Source organism: Arachis stenosperma, chromosome 10, assembly GCF_014773155.1.
Source record: "Arachis stenosperma cultivar V10309 chromosome 10, arast.V10309.gnm1.PFL2, whole genome shotgun sequence".
In the NCBI taxonomy this organism is placed as follows: Eukaryota; Viridiplantae; Streptophyta; class Magnoliopsida; order Fabales; family Fabaceae; genus Arachis; species Arachis stenosperma.
In genome coordinates this window covers 56317789-56340896 of record NC_080386.1, presented here as the reverse complement: position 1 = coordinate 56340896, position 23108 = coordinate 56317789, and the positions used below count along the sequence as shown (strand labels likewise).

At 35.7% G+C, this 23108-nt stretch overlaps 3 protein-coding genes across 3 annotated transcripts; 1 reads left to right on the top strand and 2 right to left on the bottom strand.

The window, feature by feature from the left end:
- Positions 1 to 11651: 11651 nt before the first annotated feature.
- On the bottom strand, positions 11652 to 14092 carry LOC130957118 (WAT1-related protein At5g47470). The gene is made up of 7 exons (XM_057884006.1): positions 13893 to 14092; positions 13735 to 13800; positions 13010 to 13123; positions 12674 to 12920; positions 12428 to 12589; positions 12052 to 12203; positions 11652 to 11971 (listed from the first exon to the last, which is right to left on the bottom strand). Exons 1-7 carry the CDS (start codon positions 14090 to 14092, stop codon positions 11854 to 11856), a joined length of 1059 nt encoding a protein of 352 aa, XP_057739989.1. The 3' UTR covers positions 11652 to 11853.
- A 1290-nt stretch (positions 14093 to 15382) lies between these two features.
- On the top strand, positions 15383 to 17590 carry LOC130956274 (putative pentatricopeptide repeat-containing protein At5g47460). Its single transcript, XM_057883319.1, has one exon. It carries the CDS (start codon positions 15401 to 15403, stop codon positions 17189 to 17191), a length of 1791 nt encoding a protein of 596 aa, XP_057739302.1. The 5' UTR covers positions 15383 to 15400; the 3' UTR covers positions 17192 to 17590.
- Positions 17591 to 19326: 1736 nt separating this feature from the next.
- On the bottom strand, positions 19327 to 21100 carry LOC130957914 (metalloendoproteinase 1-MMP). The gene has a single exon (XM_057884762.1). The coding sequence runs from the start codon at positions 20548 to 20550 to the stop codon at positions 19456 to 19458; it is 1095 nt and encodes a 364-aa protein (XP_057740745.1). The 5' UTR covers positions 20551 to 21100; the 3' UTR covers positions 19327 to 19455.
- Between the last annotated feature and the right edge of the window lie 2008 nt (positions 21101 to 23108).

The window sequence follows — 23108 nt, the reverse complement described above, 5'->3', positions numbered from 1 at the left end:
ATTTAACAAATTCAAATCAAGACAAACTTTCGCACAATATAATCGCTGTATTAATTAATCCATATTTTAGTTATAACTCTATTTTAATACAGTGTACACTATAATCTTTGATATATTCCAAATTCAAATTCAATACACTCATAATTGGATTTTTCTATTGCAAATTTATAATTAAACCTCTATATGTGTATTATTTATATAATTATGAGTTTAGTGTATGTTGTAAAATGGTATCAAACTTGCAATTTAAATAACTTATAAGAATAAAGTTAAAGAGAAGAAGACTTGTGATGCAGTCTTGAGTAGAAAAAACAGAAGAAAGAAGAATGAGATTATAATTAAGAAAGGAATTTTGGAATAATTCAATTAATTCAAAGAGTCAAAATTATATACAGTATATATAGTTGTACAAATAAGAAAAATTAAATAACTAATTAGTGGTGTATAATTTAAATCTAACAAATTAATCAACCTGCCAATTATACAAAAACAAACTCTAACAGATTGTTATTTTGCTGTATTTTAATTTTATTGGATAATACAAAGTATACAGCTGTATTATGTTACAGCCCCGCACAAGTTGGTATTACTTGGGTTGTGCAAATCAAGTAAGCCCAGCTTGGAAATCAAGTGAGAAAATGGCTTGGGAGCAAGGGGTTTAGTGAAAAGATCTTTAGGTTGATCGCTAGAGATAATGTGCCTGAAATTAGAAATTCCTTCTTTAAACTTGTTTCGAACCACATGACAATCTACCTCAACATGGTTGGTTCTCTCATGGAACACATGATTTGATGCAATGTAGATAGCCGAATTATTGTCACAAAATATCAACCGAAAGAAGAGGGTGAATGTCAAATTCCTTTAACAGCTTGAGTAACCAAATAAGCTCACAAGTGCCATTAGCAAGGACACGATATTCAGCTTCTGAGGAGGACCTTGAAACTGTGACTTGCTTTTTACTCTTCCAAGAAATGAGAGTGTTGCCAAGAAAGAATCAATAGCCATTAATGAATTTTTTAGTGTTTTTGCAAGCACCCCAATCACAATCTGTGTAACCAGACAGTGTAAAAGATTTGTTGCTTGAGAAAAATAGGCCTGTTGCTGGAGATTGTTTAAGATATCGAAGAATTCGATAGACTGTCGTCAAGTGAGCATCAGTGGGTGAATCTATGAACTGAGATAAGCACCCAACTGAATAGCTAAGGTCAGGTCTTGTATTTGTAAGATATAAAAGTCTGCCCACCAATCTGCGATACATGGTTGTATCAGGAAGAGGAGAACCTGAATCCTTAGACAGGGAGGTAGTGTACTCCATAGGCATAGAAGCTGGCTTGGCACCAAGTAAGCCTTCCTATGATAATATAGTGCAATACTGGTTTTGTTACGCGCTACCTCCATACCAATAAAGAACTTGAGGATGCCAAGATCTTTAATATTGAATTTATCATCTAAGAAAATCTTAACAGCCTGAATTTCATCCAGATCGTTCCCTGCCAGCACTAGATCATCCACATAAACAAGGATGGCAATAAATCTTGTACCGGTGGATTTAGTAAACAATGAATGATCATTTTCAGATTGAGTGAACCCCAAGTCAGCAAGAGCAGCAGAGAGTTTGATGTTTCACTGGCGACTAGCCTGCTTCAAGCCATACAAAGACCTCCTCAACTTGCAAACTAACTTGGGGTTCGAACACTGTAATCCCTTTGGAAGCTTCATGTAAACATCTTCATAAAGGTTGCCATGAAGGAAAGCCGTATTCACATCAAGCTGATGAAGGTGCCAATTCTTCGCTGCGGCAATGGCAAGGAGAACCCTCACAGTGCTCATCTTCATAACGAGACTAAAGGTGTCAATGTAGTCAACTCCGGAAATTTGAGTGAAGCCTTGGGCAACAAGCCACGCTTTGTGTCTCTCGATGGTTGCCATCCGGATTGAATTTGGTACGAAAGATCCATTTACAACCAACTGCATTCTTCCCAGGAGGAAGAGGAGTGATGATCCAGGTCTTGTTTTGCTCAAGAGCAATGAGTTCTGCCTCAATGGCCTTCCGCCAACAATCATGCAAGACAGCCTCAGAATAGTGTTTGGGATCCGAGTTATTTATGAGAGAGAAAGTAAAGGCTAGGTGCTTGGTGTTGAACCTATGCACAATTACTCAAGAGGGGGGGTGAATTGAGTAATGCAACAACAATTAATCTTTTTGCGAAAGTTAAAGACAATATACAAAAGTGTTATTGTACTAGTATTTTTCCAAGAGCTTAACTCAATTGCTAAGCATTTATAAGGAGCTTTTACTTTCCAATAGACACCAACTCAAATAAATTGATCAAGCTTTTCACCAATCGGACTTAAGCCACTCCTTAAGTACTTACGAAGCTACTTTTCGATCACAATTTATTTGCTCAAAAGTAAAAGACAATAATATTGAAGAGATGAGTTTGGAGAGATGCAAACGCTATTTAGAGTGGTTCGGCACAATCCTTGTCCTACGTCCACTTTCTTTCTCAATCGCAATTGAGAAGTTCCACTATTGCCAAGCTTCAAGGTGCTCGCGCAAAACCTTTTACAATCCGAGTCCTTAGTTTCTAACACCTCACGGTATATGATCACCACTCGTATACTAACCCACTCCACTTAGAGATACCTTCTCTAAGATTTGCCTTGAGTACTTAGTATACCTCTTTGGTATCCTCACCGACTATAGTGTTTATAACTCTTGACTCAACCTTGGAGATCACACTCCAATTTACAAAGTGTATAAGAAAAACAATTCTCAGAGAATTGTTGAGATGAAATGAGTACTCTCTAGAAGAGTGTATGATTACAAGTTTTGCACTATTGAACCAATTGATATTGCTCTCTCAAATTGTGAATTATAACACCTTAAAAATGTGTAGAATGAAAGAATATGAACAAGATAGTTTTCTAAGATCAAAACTTGTGAAATAAGGCTTCAATCCATCCATTTATAGATTCCCCAAACCTTAGAAACGTTGGGGAATTAATGGGATGGAGCATTTATGTCAAAACTAGCCGTTTTTTATGTTTTTGAATTATTTGCATCGATGCATAACACTTTGCATCGATGCAAATGTGTCTTTGATGCTGAAATTTGAATTTTCAGCTAGGTTGCATCGATGCAAACATCTTTGCATCGATGCAACAAGTCGTTGCATGCTTTGCATCGATGCAAGATGAGTGTGCATCGATGCAAACCTTAAAGAATGGCTTAAAATCACTTCAAAATGCTTAGGATTGATCTCAAACTTGTTGGAGTCAATTCCTATGCTTTTGTACCTTTGAAAACAAGTTTTTTTAAACCATTTGGCTAGCATCGAATTGCAAGATGTGCATCAAAACATTTTGTGAGTGTGTGTTGAGAGATTTAGCAATTGGTTCTTAACAAGAAGTTACCTAAGTCCTAAGACACTATACTTGTCTTCAAATGTTGTGGACTTGAGTTTCTTGTTGTTGTTGTGTTGCTTTCAACTCTTCATTCCTCAACGTTGAATGTTGGTTGATCTTTCAATCATGCTTGTTCATTCAAGTTGTTTGTTGGTTTGTCTTTCATGTCGTTTGTTTGGTTTGTCATTCATCAAAACCTACGAATACAAACTTCGCATACAAGCAACATGATTTACAATTTCCCCCTTTTTGATAATGACAAACCAATTTTGAGGATATGTATTTATAAATGATTTTGAAAGTAACAATAATGCACTTTGTTTTATAGAAAGCTTTGGAGAAGACTTCACAAAAAAATTTTGCAGGAGTTCCCCCTAAATATGTGCATTTGTTCTTTTAAAGGGCGTTTATCAAAGAAAACGATTTAGATATCAAAGTTTTTGATTAGCGGAAGTCTTTTGAAATCATTGTTTTGCAAACTTATTTCTTCTTTTCAAATCCTCAAACTTCTCTTCCTTTTTCAAAAGTTCAAAACTTCAAATATCCTCAAACTTTTCTTCCCCCTTTTGACATTATCAAAAAGAAGGGAGTTTAAAATGTGTCATAGAAGCATGCATAAAACAATGAATTTTCTCTATTTATCTCAAGGATGAGATATTCCCCCTTTCAAAAGAATTTGATTTCTTCTTTTTATATAATAAGCATGCATAATTCCCCTAAAATATATCAAGACATGCACATTAACTTAAAATAGGGGTACCAAGCCTATTTGAGTTATTCACCAAACAAGCATACAAGCATTAATCATTAAACAAAATTTATGAAGGAAATATCAAAGTATTTAAACCATAATAGAGATCCTTAGCTTACTAGGAGTTAGTTTAACAATTCATATAATCAAATAAAGCAATAAAAATGTGACTTTGCTCAAAAATGGGGTTTTGTTGCTCAAAAATGCCAAATTCACTTGTTTTTGTGCAATTTGGTCGAGTTTGCATCGATGCAATAGGCTTTGCATCGATGCACATAGCACGTCGTGTGCTTTGCATCGATGCAAAGGGCTTTGCATCGATGCACATAGCACGTCGTGTGCTTTGCATCGATGCAGAGCTTGGTTGCATCGATGCAACATGCATCATTTGCCCAAAATCACCAAAATTTCATCCTTTGGGGTTTTTCTTCAAACCTTTGAGTTCCATCATGTATATACTCACTTAAACCATTATAACCTTCAATTTGTTGATCCTCCATTGTTTATAATCTTCAAGTTCTTCAATCTACCTCAAGATTGATTACTCATTCATCAACTCATAAACCTACAAAACAATGGTTTTCCAACGCCGATTACTTTGCCGGTGTTGTTGTCTCCATATATCACGTTTCCTCCGTTTGTAGGCTCTATTGCGGTGAACTTTGATTCATCGCCGGTCATGTGTTTGGAGCATCCACTATCAACATACCAATTTGTATCCTTAGCTCCAACACGTACCTACAAAATAGTTAAAATTGGGATTTAGGTACCCAAGTGAATTTGGGTCCTTGATGGTTAGTATGAGCATGATGCCCATAAGGTGCCCATCTCGTATCTTGACTACGAAAGTTTATATGTTTAATTCTAGTAAAGCATACGGGTGCTATATGACCTACTTTATTACAATAATGACATATGACATTTGGATTATGCATCCTATGCATGTTTCTAAATGGTTGCCTAGGTTGTTTCCTAAATGCAACGTCTTTTGAGCTATATGCATGTGATTATAATTTCTAAATGAAGCATGTTGAGGAGGGTGTTTAAAGGCTTCATTCCTTTTAGGCATGCTTACCTTTTGGGCTTGCGGTTGCCTAATAGGAGTTTTAGCATTTTTAAATTTTCCTTTTCAAAACCCAAACCTTCCTTATTATGAACATGCTTTTGGTTTTTCAACATTTTATCTAAGTTCTTTGAAGATTCATTGAACTTAGCTAAAGTGTTCTTAAGATTTGTAATTTCATTTTCATGCATTTTACAAGATTTGTATGGATCACTACTTGTGCTACACTTATCTTTTCCAAGATTGATATTCTCGTTTTTCAACATCTCATTTTGTTTTAAGAGTTCCATATTCTTTTTCTTTAGGAGAGAATAATCTTGGGTAAGTTTTGTGTACCTCAAGTAAGGCATCATATTCATCTTGTAAATTAAAAGAAGTGGAGTTGTCATCACTAACCTTTTCTTCGCTTGCCATTAAGCAAAGATTTGCAACCTCGTTGTCATCGGAGTCGGATTCATCCTCGTTCTCCCATGATATGTATGCTTTCTCCTTCTTCTTAAATTTCTTGTTTTTGTCCTCCTTTTGAAGTTTTGGACAATTGGATTTGATGTGTCCAACTTCTCCACACTCATAGCATTTTGGTACCTTTGTTTTGCTCTTGAGGTTTTCTTCATTGCAAACTTATTGAATCTTTTTAATAAGAGTACAAATTCTTCATCTTCTTCTTCTTCATTATCATCACTCTCTTCTTGCAGTGATGTTGTTTTAAGGGCGAGACTTTTCTTCTTGCTTTCTTCACCTTTTTGTCTATTTAGCATAGTCATTTCATAGGTGAGAAGATTTCCTCGCAGTTGATCAAATGTAAGTTGATCATAGTGCCTTCCTTCCACAATGGCGTTCACTTTGGAGTTCCATTTTGGTGTAAGGCTTGTAAGCACCTTGGTCACAATTTGTTTATCATTGTATTTTGTACCAAGCATGCTTAGATTGTTGAAGATCTTGGAGAGTCTTTCAAGGGCTTCTTCAATGCTCTCTTCATCTTTCATTTTGAAATTTTCCCATTCATGAACCAACATAAACACTTTTGATTCTTTAACGTGGTCGGTTCCTTCGTAAGTGATTTGGAGTTTATCCCAAATCTCTTAGCGGTTTCACATGTAGAGATCTTCATATAATCATGCTCGTTAAGTGCACAATGAATGAAGTTGATGGCTTTATCATTCATTGCCACTTTCTTCCAATCATCGTCACTATATTCATCTTCTCCTTTCGGTACTTGCTTTAAGACGGAGACTCCTTCTTCTTTAGCGCTTGTTGTCTTTGTTGGAATGTGATTTCCATTCTCAATTACTTTCCAAATTCTCACATCTTGAGAACGGATCCAAATTCTCATCTTATTTTTCCAATAAGAGTAATTTGTTCCGCTGAAAAGAGGAGGTCTAGCGGTTGAGTTACCTTCGCTAGTGTTGTTGTTGTTAAAGCCTGTGCTTGCCATGATCTTTTCCCTTAAACGGTTAAGTCTTTCAAAGGGTTAAGCTCTGATGCCACTTGTTGAACCTATGCACAATTACTCAAGAGGGGGGGTGAATTGAGTAATGCAACAACAATTAATCTTTTTGCGAAAGTTAAAGACAATATACAAAAGTGTTATTGTACTAGTATTTTTCCAAGAGCTTAACTCAATTGCTAAGCATTTATAAGGAGCTTTTACTTTCCAATAGACACCAACTCAAATAAATTGATCAAGCTTTTCACCAATCGGACTTAAGCCACTCCTTAAGTACTTACGAAGCTACTTTTCGATCACAATTTATTTGCTCAAAAGTAAAAGACAATAATATTGAAGAGATGAGTTTGGAGAGATGCAAACGCTATTTAGAGTGGTTCGGCACAATCCTTGTCCTACGTCCACTTTCTTTCTCAATCGCAATTGAGAAGTTCCACTATTGCCAAGCTTCAAGGTGCTCGCGCAAAACCTTTTACAATCCGAGTCCTTAGTTTCTAACACCTCACGGTATATGATCACCACTCGTATACTAACCCACTCCACTTAGAGATACCTTCTCTAAGATTTGCCTTGAGTACTTAGTATACCTCTTTGGTATCCTCACCGACTATAGTGTTTATAACTCTTGACTCAACCTTGGAGATCACACTCCAATTTACAAAGTGTATAAGAAAAACAATTCTCAGAGAATTGTTGAGATGAAATGAGTACTCTCTAGAAGAGTGTATGATTACAAGTTTTGCACTATTGAACCAATTGATATTGCTCTCTCAAATTGTGAATTATAACACCTTAAAAATGTGTAGAATGAAAGAATATGAACAAGATAGTTTTCTAAGATCAAAACTTGTGAAATAAGGCTTCAATCCATCCATTTATAGATTCCCCAAACCTTAGAAACGTTGGGGAATTAATGGGATGGAGCATTTATGTCAAAACTAGCCGTTTTTTATGTTTTTGAATTATTTGCATCGATGCATAACACTTTGCATCGATGCAAATGTGTCTTTGATGCTGAAATTTGAATTTTCAGCTAGGTTGCATCGATGCAAACATCTTTGCATCGATGCAACAAGTCGTTGCATGCTTTGCATCGATGCAAGATGAGTGTGCATCGATGCAAACCTTAAAGAATGGCTTAAAATCACTTCAAAATGCTTAGGATTGATCTCAAACTTGTTGGAGTCAATTCCTATGCTTTTGTACCTTTGAAAACAAGTTTTTTTAAACCATTTGGCTAGCATCGAATTGCAAGATGTGCATCAAAACATTTTGTGAGTGTGTGTTGAGAGATTTAGCAATTGGTTCTTAACAAGAAGTTACCTAAGTCCTAAGACACTATACTTGTCTTCAAATGTTGTGGACTTGAGTTTCTTGTTGTTGTTGTGTTGCTTTCAACTCTTCATTCCTCAACGTTGAATGTTGGTTGATCTTTCAATCATGCTTGTTCATTCAAGTTGTTTGTTGGTTTGTCTTTCATGTCGTTTGTTTGGTTTGTCATTCATCAAAACCTACGAATACAAACTTCGCATACAAGCAACATGATTTACACTTGGGAGAGAATAATGTATATGACAAATTATGAGAAAGAGGATACTTACAAGTTGAAGGTAATTGGAGCGCATTCATTGGATCTCAACGTGATAAAATATGGAAACAATGAAAATCTTTAAGATAAGACGGTTATTTTCTTTCTCATTTAGACCTTCTAAAAATTGGTACAGCAGGTGGAGGTTCAATGATAGTGGATGTATGGTCTAATGATGCTTGTGCTGATGCTGGTTCCAATGTTAAGGATGATGCAGAAGTAATTATATCATGAGGAGATGCCACTGGCGATGCAGAACTTATAGATTAATATGATGCAATGCTCATAGTGGGAGGTGCTGGTGTGTCATGATGAGATGCAGCTGCATTATATGTGAAATTATCACAGTAAAATGCAAAAGGGTCAGAATTTGATAACTCCAATAGATGTTGATGCATGGAAGGGAGATCGCTTGTCACTTTTTTAAAAGGAAAATGGTGCTCATAAAATTCAGTGTTCCTTGATATGAAAAGTTCTTTTGCTTTCAAGTCAAACAGAATGGATCCTTTTGTCCCTGATTGATACCCGAGAAAAATACATTTTCGAGCTCTTGTATCTAATTTTCTTCTACCAGCACTTAAAGTAGTGGCAAAAACTAGACAACCGAATACCTTGAGAGAAGTTAAATCTGGTTTAGCGTTGAAAAGAGCTTCATAAGGAGTTTTATGTTGTAAGTAAGTGCTTAGCAGTCTATTTATTAAATGTACCGAATGTTGCACTGTATAGTGCCAAAAATATTTTGGAGCATGAGAATGAAACAAAAGTGCTATTGCAACATTCAATATGTGTTGATGCTTCCTCTCAACAATTTCATTTTGTTGAAGAGTCTCAACACAAGATGTTTGATGCAATATTCCTTTTGAGTTGTAGAAAGAATTCATTTTAAACTCCATTCCATTATCTATTCTAATTTGTTTCACAGTTTTATGAAATTGGGTTTGCACCAGTTGAACAAAATTTTGCACCAACCTCGCAGCTTCTGATTTCAATTTCATGCAATAAATTCAAGTGAACCTTGTTTTATTTTCTACAATAGTAAAAAAATATTTATGGTCAGAAGTTAATAGAATTGAGAGTGGCCCCCAAATATCTATGTGTATTAAGTCAAAAAGACTTTCAGAGTGTGTATTACTATTAGAAAATGACAATTTCTTTTGTCTAGCAAAGTGACAAGAATCACAAACATTAGATGATGAGATGCACTCGATGAATGAAAATGTATTTTTCGTTATGGACATTCTGCTATATGGTAGATGACCTAGTCTAGCATGCCATAAGGCTCTTAAATTCTGCTGCACTGTCAAATTTATTAAGGGTGTATGAACTGTTGGTGTAGTTAGCTTCTAAGTTTGAGCATTCATCACATAGAGATCACCAATGACTTTAGCTTGCCCAATCATCTTCAATAATGGGAGTACCTGTATCTGATAAGAAGAATCAGTGAATTTTAATTCACAATGCAATGACTTTGTGAGTTTAGAAACTGAAATCAAATGGTATTTGAAGTGAGGTATGAATAAGACATTAGTAAGGATCAAATGGTTCGAAAGTTGTACAACGCCACAAATATTTGTAGTGGTGGCGGAGCCATCAGGTAGATTTACTAAGACCGACTTCATGTAAAAAAAAGTTTTAAAAGACTCTTGAATGTAAGATGCATGATCAGTGGCTCCATTGTCAAGTATCCAAGAGGTTTTATTAAAATTTGATGACATACTTAAGAAATGCCTACCTTTTGGCTGAGTGAAGATGGCTGAAGAAGTGATGTGGTTAACACTATGGGAAGCTAGCATGAATGGTTGTTGGAGGAGGGCCAATAAAGTTTCTTTCTGATCTGGGGTTAACACAAGTACTGTATCATTACTCTTTTCATTTGAGCCAGAATCAGTGATCTCAGCACTAGAATTCTCAACTGTTCCTTCAGTGCTGATTTGATTAGCTACTCACTGTTTTAAGTGAGCAGGAAAGCCATTTTTCTTGTAGCAAGTTTCTGCTAAATGACCAATTCGATTACAGTAGCTATAAAGCTTAGAAGTGTATCCTCGACCATAGGATTTCTGATTGCCTCCTCTACCTGTACTTCTCTCACGGCCTCTGCCTGTCGCTGGGAATGAACCACTTCCAGCTGAGGCTTGCACTTCCAAAGAATTAGTCACAATTTTGCTATCAGACAACTCACAATTCAACTGTCGTTCCTATTGAGTTAGCATAACTAGCACAGTGTTGATTTCAGGCAATGGCGTCATAAGCATAATTTGTGATTTAACAGTGGAATATTGTTCATTCAAACCTCTAAAAAATTTAGCAATATATTCTTCAGATGCATGATCTCGAACGATTTTTAATCCACAAGAACAACCACTCACACAAGCAACACAATTAGGGATGACATGTAAATTTTCTAATTCTTCCCAAATAGCCTTCAGCATTGTAAATAAGAAGTGACAGAGAGATCACCATGTTTGAGCGTATAAAATTCCTCTTTCAACTCACCTACTCAAAAAACATCTCCATGCAAATAATGACGCTTCAAATCGTTCCATAAATCTGGAGCTGAACTAATCCACATCATGCTTTTAGCTATCTCAGGACTGAGAGAAAGGTTAATCCAAGAGAGAAGAAAATTATTGTACCTATCCCATGCTTCGAAAGTAGGTTCGCCTTTGGTCGGTTTCAAAATCGATCCAGCAAGAAACTTCATCTTATTCTTCGATCTCAGTGCTCTCCACATGTCATGCGACCACTGGTAATAATTTTGAGGTGTTAGCTGGAGCGGAATTAGAGAAGTTCCAGGACTTTCACCTGGATGAAGAAAATAAGGACTGATCGAATCGGAAATGGCAGAAGAGGAGCCGAATCTGCCGATGTGTGCTTAAAACTGAGAGAATTGACGCATGAAAGTAGTGAATCTCTCAAAATCTACAGCGAAATTCTATGAATGACTTGCATTTGGATTTGATGACTGATCTGCCTTTTCTGATTTTGGAGGCTCTGATACCATGTAAAATGGTATCGAGCTTGCAATTTAAATAACTTGCAAGAGCAAGCTTGAAGAGAAGAAGGCTTGTGATGCAGCTTTGAGTAGAGAAAAAAGAGGAGAAAAGAACGAGATTGTGATTGAGAGAGAAAGGAATTTTGGAATGATTCAATTAATTCAAAGAGTCAAAGCTATATGTGTACAAATAAGAAAAATTAAATATCTAACTAGTGGTGTAAAATTTAAATCTAACAAACTAATCAATCTGCCAACTATACAAAATAAACTCTATCAAATTGCTATTTTGCTGCATTTTAATTTTATTGGGCAATACAAAGTATGCAACTGTATTATGTAACATATGTATATATATGTATATGAAAAAAGAAAAGAAGAAACACTAGATCTTCTCAACACACTACGACAAATTCGAAAAAATCATCATTTGAAACCGGTCATTTGACATAGTTCGAATCTGTAGAGCAGCTCGTTTTGCAAGGAAGTCAGCTACATTATTTGCCCTTCTTTATATCATGTTAAATCGCTGTTTTCATAACACGCTTAACTTTTCCAATCTTGGTCACAGCATGTGCATCTATTTGCACAATTGAAAACACAATCAACTTAAAAAAGCCTTCTCAATCTCATTGCCATTATTTCCTCTTGCGTTGCCTTCTTTGTCTTTGGCCCAAAGAACTAAGTACAAGCCAGTGAACATGAGTAACATACCTGCAATGCTGCAAAGCAGTAGTATTGGTAATAAATGAATAACGTTTGTAATAATTAATATTAGCTAGGAATGTCAATAAAGTTATACCTTCCAAAATTAATAGTGTCTCTCATGGTAACAAAGGAGAAAATGACAGAGCAGACTGTAGCAATGGGGCTAAACATGGAGACCAAGACTGGTCCTTTCTTCTTAAGTGCCCAACCATTGAAGCTTAAACATATTCCACTCGCTACACCTGCCTGTGTGTCTATATTAGAATTTTTTGCCTTTATGACATTGAAACTATAACATGTGGTTGCCATAAATAACCATACCTCATCCACTTTAATGTTAGACTAGCTACCATACTTTATTCATATAAATAAATCATACTAATAGTAATAACAACGGAATTTTCAATATAGGTTAAGATTACCCTGCCAAGGCTTAACTAAGCATCAAGATGCATTTATTTTGAAATTACCAGAAAAGAATAGCCAATTAGGTCTTTAAAACGCAGAACTTGCCAATCAGTTTTCACTTGGTGCTCTGTAAGTAACTGAAAAACTGCGGTCATGAAGGCCCCTAACAAGGACGTTATTGCACCCAAGGACATAGGTGCCGCAAAATCTCCAAGAACAAAAGCCTGCATTATAATTCTTTTATAAACTTCATGGCTTTTAACATTTTTCTAATGCAAAATTTTTAACTGGATCACATCACATGGTACCTGCAAGACGACACTGCTCGACAGTATGAAGACTGCAGCGACAAGATAGAGGCTGCCAATCATCTTGTGCTTGTCAAAGACAAACTGCAATGGCGTCGATGATGATTGAACTGTAGCCTCAAAACCGGTTTCCGGAGGAGCAGAAATGCTTTGCATTATGCTCATTGTGAGAGCCCCAAAAACACATAGCAGTGTTCCTAAGATTTTTACTTTGCTATGTGTGTTCCTTAAGTTTACACTCTCCAACCTGCCCGCAAATTAAGAACTTACTTGGCATCTTGGATATAGTTAAAGCATTTATAGATCACCATATGATCTTAATGTTAGTTAGATTACCCAAAAGTCCAAGACATGATGAAGATAAGACCCGGTGCAAGGTTTGGCATTGCAGTTCCCATTGCTGGTGAAGTTAGATTGATTCCTTTCAGAAACAGACACTGGAAAGCTAGTCTGCACAACAATAGCATCTCTTATTTTAAAAAATTGGATTAATAATTAATATACCATAAGGTAAGGATTGTTTTATAATATGTTTATTTTCTTTTCCTATATAGGTACGTAACAATTTGGAATACATTACTGCAGCAATGTTTGGGTCAACCTAGCCTGCTGTAATTAAACTAATCAAGTATTATCATTGAATGTTATCATTAATAAGAGGACAAAGGAAAAGAACAATAAAAACCAATATAGGCCGCTTATGCAGTCAGTATTTTCCTTCAACAGCTTCTTATGTTTCTCAACTTCTAACCTACTACTCATTAGTCATTTCCAATCTCTCTCACATTCCATAATTTAAATTCTCAAAGTCCTTAAACAACTTAATTCCCGAAGAAAAGACTGCCTATCTTTCATTAATCATTATAAAAAGATAAGCTAAGCAAAGCTGTGATGACTTATGCACCTTGCTTTTTAAGTTGGCCACTCTCTACTTTCCCTTGATTGAACATCTCAATTGAGGCGATTCTAACTCACACAAAATTAAGTTGTTTCAAGATAGACACTGGACTAATCAATTTTCATCATATGAAATTAAAGAATGAGTGATAAGTGTTCCTTACCCTCCAAATGAAAGAAACAAGAGTTGCATAATCAGCTTGAGTTTGCACTTCTTGGGCCACTTAGTCCTGCAATAGATACAAATAAAACATGATAAAACTAACCTCTGTTAAAAACCGCATTCTTAACAGCCATTCAGGGAGAAGTTAGAGAGAGGGACCTTTCAAAATAAAAGGCAACGGGGAAGAGAACAAGGAAGGTAGCTAGGGAAGTGAAAATAACAATGGTAAGAGAGGTAAGGCCTAATGACATAGCATAACTCATCAGAAAAGCGTTCCCTGCGTAGATAAATTGGACTCCGATCAACCCTCCGATTATTGCAACATCTTCCACCACCTTCTTATTTCTGATTTCCGCCATCGCCATCTTTTGGCTTCCTATTCACAAGAGAAGATATCTTGCACTACCCTGCCCTGTCTTCATTTTTTCTTGCGTTTTATGCATACGTTTCGGAGAACGGTGGCATATATGCTACCTTCTTTGGTCCTGTATGTATGTTCCTTTTAATTATCATATAAATCCTTTGTATTTTGTTCAAGGCGATGGAGCTAACCTTCATGATGATGATGATTGTGTTTTCAATAAGTACCTACCATTCTCTGTGGTTTGACTTGTTTTATTCTACAATTTTTACTATGATATAAATAGCTGTATGTGGCTAACGCTGAAATGATTTTCTCTGATCTAAATCTGGAGTTTTTCTTATAAATAGAGAAAGGATTGTCCTTCCCATTGTCTATTTTACAGAAGAAACAATTTTTTATAATGGGGGTTTCTAAAACTCCATTTACTATCAACTGTTTAATTCAAGCAACGGAAACATGACCTTTCAGTGAACGGTTTCGAAGATCCCATGCAAACCATGCCTGTTTCTCTTCGGTAAATTTGAGAGTTTTATATTATAATAACTATATCAAATCCTTTTCAAAATGAAAAAAAAAAAAAAAACAAACAAACATGACAAATTGAAAATATAAAATTATTTTTTACTTTTTAAAATACGAGACATTTAAGTTTTTTTCTCTAAAATATATAAGAATAAATCGATTTTTCGAAAGGACTTAGATGTCTCGCATTTTAGAAGGTTAGGATGTTTTTGTATTTTTAATTAGCCAATAATTTATGTGTCTTTGAGATAAAAAGTCAAAGAGTCTATTTATCATTTACTCAGAATAAAAAATTATTGAAATGAAATAAAAAATTATATTTTAATCAAAAATAAAAATTACAAATTCATTAATTCAATATGATTAATCTTTTATTTTATTATTTTATAATTCTCATCACTTTAAATTTTTTTATAATAATTAATGAACGAATATTAGAAGGTCAATACAATTTTTGTTTAGTCAATAATTAATTAATAATATTTAAAAATATAAACTTAAAATATAGTATTGAATTGCTAAATTTAAAAAATTAGATTAATAATTAAAAATAATAAATTTTGCTTGCACTTTAACTATGTCATTTGAATTATAATTCATTAGTTGAAAAAGATATAATTTAAAATTAAAAAATCCTTAAAAGAACTTGAAAAGAAAATATTTGATTATCCACAAATACCATTGTCAAATACAGTAGGTAACTCCATAAATAATCAAATAGCATTTTTTCGGTCTCTTGCAAAATCTAGTACGTGTAGCCTAGCATAGCAGAGAGAAAGCCATGCGAAGGTTTCTCTTCAATGTAGCAAGAAAATTCGAGAAGGCACATCATTCTCATGCATTTCCTTCAAACCTGGCATATAGCAGTAACACTAGTTTTGATCAAACTAATATTAGCATTGGACGTAGTAATTTCATGTGCGTAACTACCATCAATTCCCTTGTCCATGGTGAAACCAATACAGAGTTGGAGTTATTTGAAGCATCCAGAATGTTCAATTCTGGGACTAAACCAAATGCATATGCTCTTGCTAACCTAGTAAGAGTTACTACTGACCTAGGCTCCTATTCATTTGGACAACAGCTCCACAGTTACATTCTATGTTCGGGGCATTTTTCCCGCGTCTATGTCTCCGCCTCACTCATCAGATTCTACGTGAAAATGCACTTACTTGCTTATGCTCACAAGGTGTTTGATGAAACTCCTCAACCAAACGCTGTTTCTTGGAACACTTTGATTTCCGGTTATGTCCAAGCTGGCCAGTTTCTGAGAGCCTTGTGTTTGTTCAGGTGCTTAGGAAGGTCCGAGGTTTGTGCTGACGCGTTCTCTTTTACGTCTGCTCTCGCTGCTTGCGGCCACCTGAGCCTGTTCATATTGGGAAGGTCAATTCATTCTGTGATTGTCAAATTGGGCATGCTTGATGGCACTGTTGTTGCAAACTGCTTGATTGACATGTATGGTAAATGTGGGTTAGTTGAGGATGGTGTCTGGGTTTTCTCTGAGATTGTTGACAAGGACGTTATTTCTTGGAATTCAGTTATAGCAGCAACTGCAAACAACGGAAACATTCAACTTGCATACAGGTTTTTGCACCTTATGCCCAACCCTGATACCATTTCCTATAATGGGTTGATAAACGGCATTGCTCATGTGGGGAATATAGAAGATGCTGTTCAGATTTTGTTAACTATGCCAACTCCGAATTCATCTTCTTGGAACTCCATAATTACAGGGTTTGTTAATAGGAATCGAGCTAGAGAGGCTTTGGATATATTCAGCAGAATGCACTCAAGAAACGTGCAGATGGATGAGTTTACATTTTCAATCATCTTAAATGGACTTGCTAGTATTGCAGCCTTAACGTGGGGAATGTTGATCCATTGTTGTGCTATGAAGTGTGGCTTAGATACATCTGTAGTGGTTGGAAGTGCATTAATTGATATGTACTCAAAATGTGGGCAAGTGAAGCATGCCGAATCGATCTTCCATGAACTGCCTAACAGGAATCTGATAAGCTGGAACACTATGATGTATGGCTATGCTCGCAATGGTGATTCTGTACAGGTTATTGAACTCTTTAAGATGCTGAAAATGGAAGGAGATATAAAACCGGATCGCATCACATTTCTTAACCTTTTATCAGCATGTTCCCATAACCAAATTCCCATTAAAGTTGCTATTCATTTCTTTGAATCTATGATAAACGACCATGGGATCACACCATCTGTTGAGCATTGTTGTTCAATGATACGGCTGATGGGTCAAAAAGGAGAGTTGTGGAGAGCAGAGAGGATGATACATGAACTTGGTTTTGAGTCTCAAGGATTAGTTTGGAGGGCTTTGCTTGGTGCTTGTGGAACACAGAGAGATATACAAGTAGCAGAAACTGCAGGTGCTAAGGTGATTGAATTGGAGAGAGATGAAGATTACGTTTATGTGAAGTTGTCTAACATGTATGCATCTTTAGGAAGATGGGAAGATGTGGATGCAATTAGGGGTCTCATGAGTAAAAAACAAGTGCGCAAAGAAGCAGGTTCTAGTTGGATAGAAGTTGAGTCTTGTAACACATGAATCCACATCACAGGAAGGTATCTTTCGGATTTTCAGAATAGTGAGGCTGTTTTACCCAGCCCTAAATATGGATATCTTTGTTCGGTGATCTAGAAGAAAAAGTTGAGTTTGTCTTCAAGTGGGGCTCTCGTAGGATGATTAATGAAAGCATAGCAAAAGTAAAGAAAATAAGACATTGGAGGATGCAAGATGGTGTTTTAGGAATGGCAATGCAAGAGCAGGAAATAGTAAAATACAGTAGAACTTCAATATTGAAAAAATTAATCTTCCTGGGTACCCAACTCACCATACTTTCTAATACAATCTCTCCCTTAACGCTTTGTTATATAGATTAGAATCAACAAGAGAAACAACTGGAAGATGAACGATCGTGTATTCAACTTAATTGAAAAAAGCACGTATAATATACAGAGAAGAACAAGATCAGTTGACTCTCTGCAGTTCTAGCTATGCCATATCGGTTTTTCATACTTGAATAAGTACAACTAATCTTACTTCAGCAACAAGCTTTAGTTTAAGGCACATAAGAAAGCCAAGACTAAACAAAACAACTGCAACAGAAATTCCTACACAATGGTTACTGTGTACGGCATTCTCATATATCAATCATTTATAGAACATGTAAGAGAACAGAAAATGTAAACCTAATCATATTGCTGAAGAGAATACCTAATCAACTACGTGCTTAGTACAAATTATGTTAGGGGCCCCGAAAGTTGCACGAGAGAGTACCCTGAAAACTTGACCGCGACCTTAGGCACGACGCAACAGCGCCGTGTAGTGGCAACATCGATTCAAGGCATCCCCATTCCGCCGCAATTATGTTCCTGATTAAGAATGAGCGGCCAAGTTTGGAGGTGGATTTGGGGAGGGCTGATCTTGATAATCGACAACCAGCAACGCCTGATTTAACCGCCGATTTAATCAAAGAAAGTGTCGATGCTCTTTGTAACATTCTGCTGCACGATGATGCCATTGTCTTTCACAGATTACGCAACTGACACCAATCTAAACCCCCTAGGCTCCTACTAGCGCAAACAAGGGTTCCGGTCAACATTTTTTGTCCAAAAAAAAGAGTTGGATCTAGTAGAATTAAATATTGGGCCTTTAATTAGACTATAGAGATCTTTCTTGTTTCTAAATTCTAATGTCCACTCTTCATGCGCAAGCTGCTAAAGGGACAAAAGAAGAACAATAATGGAAAGAAGACTTATTGGATTTCTACCAGTTCAAACATCAATAAATTATTAAAATTTGTCCATTTTTTGTTTGTAGGCCTGAGTGTTTGCTCACCTCGCTATGATTGTGATTGACATTTTGGCGAAAACGTTTAATCTCTTCCCAACTTGGAATCAAGGAGTCTTGGATGGGAACGTTAGCTAACATGGATAGTTTCTTAGTATATCCATGTGACAAGGATATATATCTTCAATTCCAGGAGATACCTCTCATCTATTTCTTCCATAGTCAGGTGACGCATGTACTCAGTCAATTTTATTCTATCCTCTCACGACAAGTTCCTTTTTATTTTTATTATTTTAAAATTTTCGTACGAGCATAGTCTCATTAAGTCATCATGTATTCCCTCAACCTTCTTCGCTATTTTCGCGGCTCTTGTTTTTTTGAAATGCGGTCTCAAATCCCAAAAAAAAGTCCATTCGCTTTACCAATTTCCATGTTAAAAGACTATAACCTTTACTTCTTTTGATTTTTTTTTTAAATTGAACAACAGGCTAAAAAGATCAGAGAAAACAAATTACAGAGAATAATTATATATTCTCCTTCCGTTTATAGATTTTATCCCTACTGATAAAGTGAGTCTTTCTTGACTCGTATGTGCCATTGCAGATAAAATCTACCCAAAAATTTTGTCAACCATTAATAAGAATTTTTGTAATTTGCATTATATGAGAATGAATAATTGCCAAAATAGATTTAGTAATATGATAGAGAGAAAGTTCTAGTCTTCCAATCATTTAACCCATAATTGATGCAACCAATTATAAATTGAAATCTTGATTGAAAACCCTTTTTTGAAAAAGAAATATTCCAAGAATATTTAAATAAAAATGACACAACAATAACATGTACAAAATTACTATGAAAGATGAATTGCAAAGGCTTAGCCCGTTGAATTTCAGTATCATTTGTATTTTGTATTGATTTTGCTTTTGGCAGGTTTTGTATCCTATTTTTACATACATATATATATTGACTAACCAAAGAATGAAATTCATGTATGAATGAGGAATTAAAAACAAAAATCATAGACGTAAAAATAATAAGAGGAACCCAAGAGCTAAAGTGAGAGTCCATTTAGAGAAGCAACTTTTTAGCCCTTGAGCGAAATTAGAGGAATTCTCAGACTGTAAGAGAGAACTAAATGAGAAATTGGGGTTAGAGCCATAAAGAGCTTGGACCCCTTCCACGTCATCAATTGTCAAGTCCACTTTCTTCTTCCTTGGGCTCAGGCTCGGGTACATTACCGCTTCTTTCACGGAAGAGTGACCTAACCCAAGCACGTGACCTATCTCGTGCGTTGCTACCGATTCTAAATCAACGGCCACCCTTGACTTATCCCGCTCAAAATCAACGGACCAGGATTCCGCCGCATCCAAGTGGAATCTCCCATTCTGAGGTGAGAACGCGTGCCCCAACACCCCCAATACTCCATCGAACGGTTCTCCGTCGCCGTGATCGCCCGAGTAGAATCCGATTTTGATGTCTGCCGCATCGTACCACTCCGCCTCCTGGAAATTCACCGGAATCACCGTTGCCCACCTCGAAAACGCTCTCTGGAACACCGCTCTGATTACCGGCACGCTTAGCCGGTCGATCATGTTGTTCGGCGAGAAAGCGTACGTCAGAGTCATCGGAGAACCGCGGAGCCACCTGGGCTTCCCGTCGAAGTAAGCGTAGTGGCGCGTGGCATGTATCCTGTGGTGCGCAGCATCCGAAACACCGCACCTCGGGGCCACGATCGCGTGTATCGTTTCGGAGTCGAGTTTTCCAGTGACCGGCAAGCCCAACCGTTTCTGGTAAAGGAAGAGTGCGGACTCTAACTGCTTGTCGAATGTGTCAGTGAAATTCTGCGCCGTTTCCGGCAGAGTGAGGTACCCGAAACGGTGGAAGTACTCCTTCAGCTCCCATATGCCGCTGACTTGGCTGCCCCTCTCTGCGTGAAGGAACTTTGAGAATTCCTGCCACGTGGCAGTAGCGTTGTGAGTTTCGGCTGTTATTACGGTTACGGATTCGGATTCAGGAACCATCCTGGCGCCAAAGCAAGGGCGCGAATTAAAGACGGTTACATAATAGAAGAGGAAGAAGGTTAAGTGAAGGTAACCGAATAACGGAAGCATAACTGTTCTGTGTCTTCGGTTGACGGTTAATGATGTTGGGGTATGGGCCTCGTTTGTTGCAACGAAACAAACGAAAGAGCTCAATTATGGTTTATGAAGCTTGAGAGTAAATGAAACCTCATTAGAGGGAAAAAATAATAGGTAATAAACAAATGGTAGGGTATTATCATAAGTTTGAATTTGGAATAATGGTATATATATGCGCATGAAGCTAGTCTTTGGTATGATCGAAGCAAAAGGAAAGTTTATTAGAACGATAAAGATAAGAAGATTCTGCCTTTTTTGATGAGAGATGCTGACTTTAGAAGTGTGAGTGGTGGGTAAACCACTGTTTCTGTTTATATTTTGATTTTTTAACTATATATTTTAAGTTGTACCGTTTGGGTTGGTTTTGTTTTTGCCTCTGATTTGTCTAAATGGAACTTGCAACGGGTTTGAAGTTTGAATCAGATACGGTTTGTTCAGGTTTAGTTGTTTGGTTGAGGAACTGTGTTAGTTGGTTGACCCAATTTGGTGGTGCTTCAGAGTTTTATTAACTTGTCACGTAAGACAAAGTACTAAATATTGAAGATATATGTAGTCACGCAATGCAATGTAATGTATGACATATTACATAATAATGCCGCTTATCTAAATTATATTTCTCCTCCTTTCTAGATAAGCCGTTAATTATATATGCTGCTTGATTGATCTTGTTATATTAATTAATTAATAATTAATATATGCTAGGGATGATCATGGCATGAATCACAACTTCGCTGAATCAAATTGTGTATTCTATTGGGTTGTTAATCATGATGGTGCGTGCTTATCAAGTTCAAGCGTTTATGAAGCTAACAAGAAAGTGATGCGGGAGAGTATGGTCAAAAAACGTACATTTTGATATTCAAGGCTCAAACAAACACAAAGGAAAAAGACGAACATAACTAGTTTATGTCTAATCGTCAAGAGGTGGTTTTAATTGGATTTCCTGTCCTCGTCGTTAACTATTCCTCTTATCTCTCGTTTTTATAGAACAATATATACTGAATACCAGTATTTTAATAAGAGGGGGATATTTTACATTATCATGAAATAAATAAATAAATAAATCAAGAAACAATAGAAATATGTCTATAATTGGTTCAAAATGTATTCACTTGTAAGCACATATAGTAAATTTACTGAAACAAACAGATTATAGCACATGCATAAAGACCTGACTGAATTTGTTGAATGTTGTTCAAGTTTGTGTTAGGTATAGATGGAGAATCAAGAAGTTGAGAAGATGACCAAATTAGAAAAATAGAGATGGTTTAATATTTTGGTTTTTGCTTCTTGTGAATACTAGTTGAGCTAGTTCCTTTTTCTTGTTATACTAATATTATAATATAATTAATTAATCATAATAAGGACGGTTAATTAAGGTCCAAGTCATCGGAGGATTGCTTTCAATAGACTACGATTAGGTTATCTAGATGACGGGAGTACCACTATATATCCTTTTAAATTGTTTCTCTCATTGTCATTCGTAATAAAGGGTCCTACATTTATTTATTTATTTTTCCCTCATCCTGGGGTGCTGTTGTCTTTTTGGAGCGTAATAATATTTTGTATGTGATTATTTTTGTAACACTAATCGTTTATCAAAGTTGTTGGCATTGGCTTGAAGCCAGAATATACTTGGTGGCGGATTTGGTCCTTCACTTTTTGATGCCCGCATTGACTATATTAATCAAAGGTTTACTTTCTAATTTCTATTCAAAGGTTTAACATTTTAGTCACAGCCATCGCATCTTCATACGTACACACATTCATTCACATTATTAGTCTGCAGTGCGACATGAATTGAATTACTTGATTTTTAACAGTGACATTTTCGTGACATTTTCTCTTAGAAAATTATTAACTAAATCTCACATACAGTAGTCTTAAAGATAAAATTGTTAATTGAAAGTTATTTATTAAATAATTTAATATATTTGATTAAATTATTATTTAGTAATTTTTATTTATTAATTTCATATAAAAATAATTGTATGTGAATTTTTACTAAATTATTAATAATCATCATCATTTTTTACTGATTCTTAAACGTAGATATATTTATACATTTGACAAAATTTAAATATATTTTAATTATTTTTAGTATTTTAATAATCAAAGATTATATTTATATTTCTATTTACAGTTATATTATGTGTATATCAATTTCAGCCATCAATTTTAGTTACATTATACAAATACAAAAATTTAAAAACTGAAAAACAAATCTCACTCTCACGCATACATACAGTCCCACGCATCAAAGTCACCTCCTCTTCCTCTCTCTCTTCAGTATAATTCTCTCAAAAAATTCGCTACCATCTTTAATATAATTCTCTCCCACACTTCTTCAACTCATTTTTGCTACTTTTTTTTCTCCATCTATAAAAATGAAAATTATTTTGCTAATTATGGTTTTAGTCTGATTGAAACTTTAACCTAATTTAGGTTTAACATTGAAATTTGAATATTTTAATATACAATTAAAGATTATTTGCTAATTATGCTTTTGACTTAGGATAGAAAGATATTAA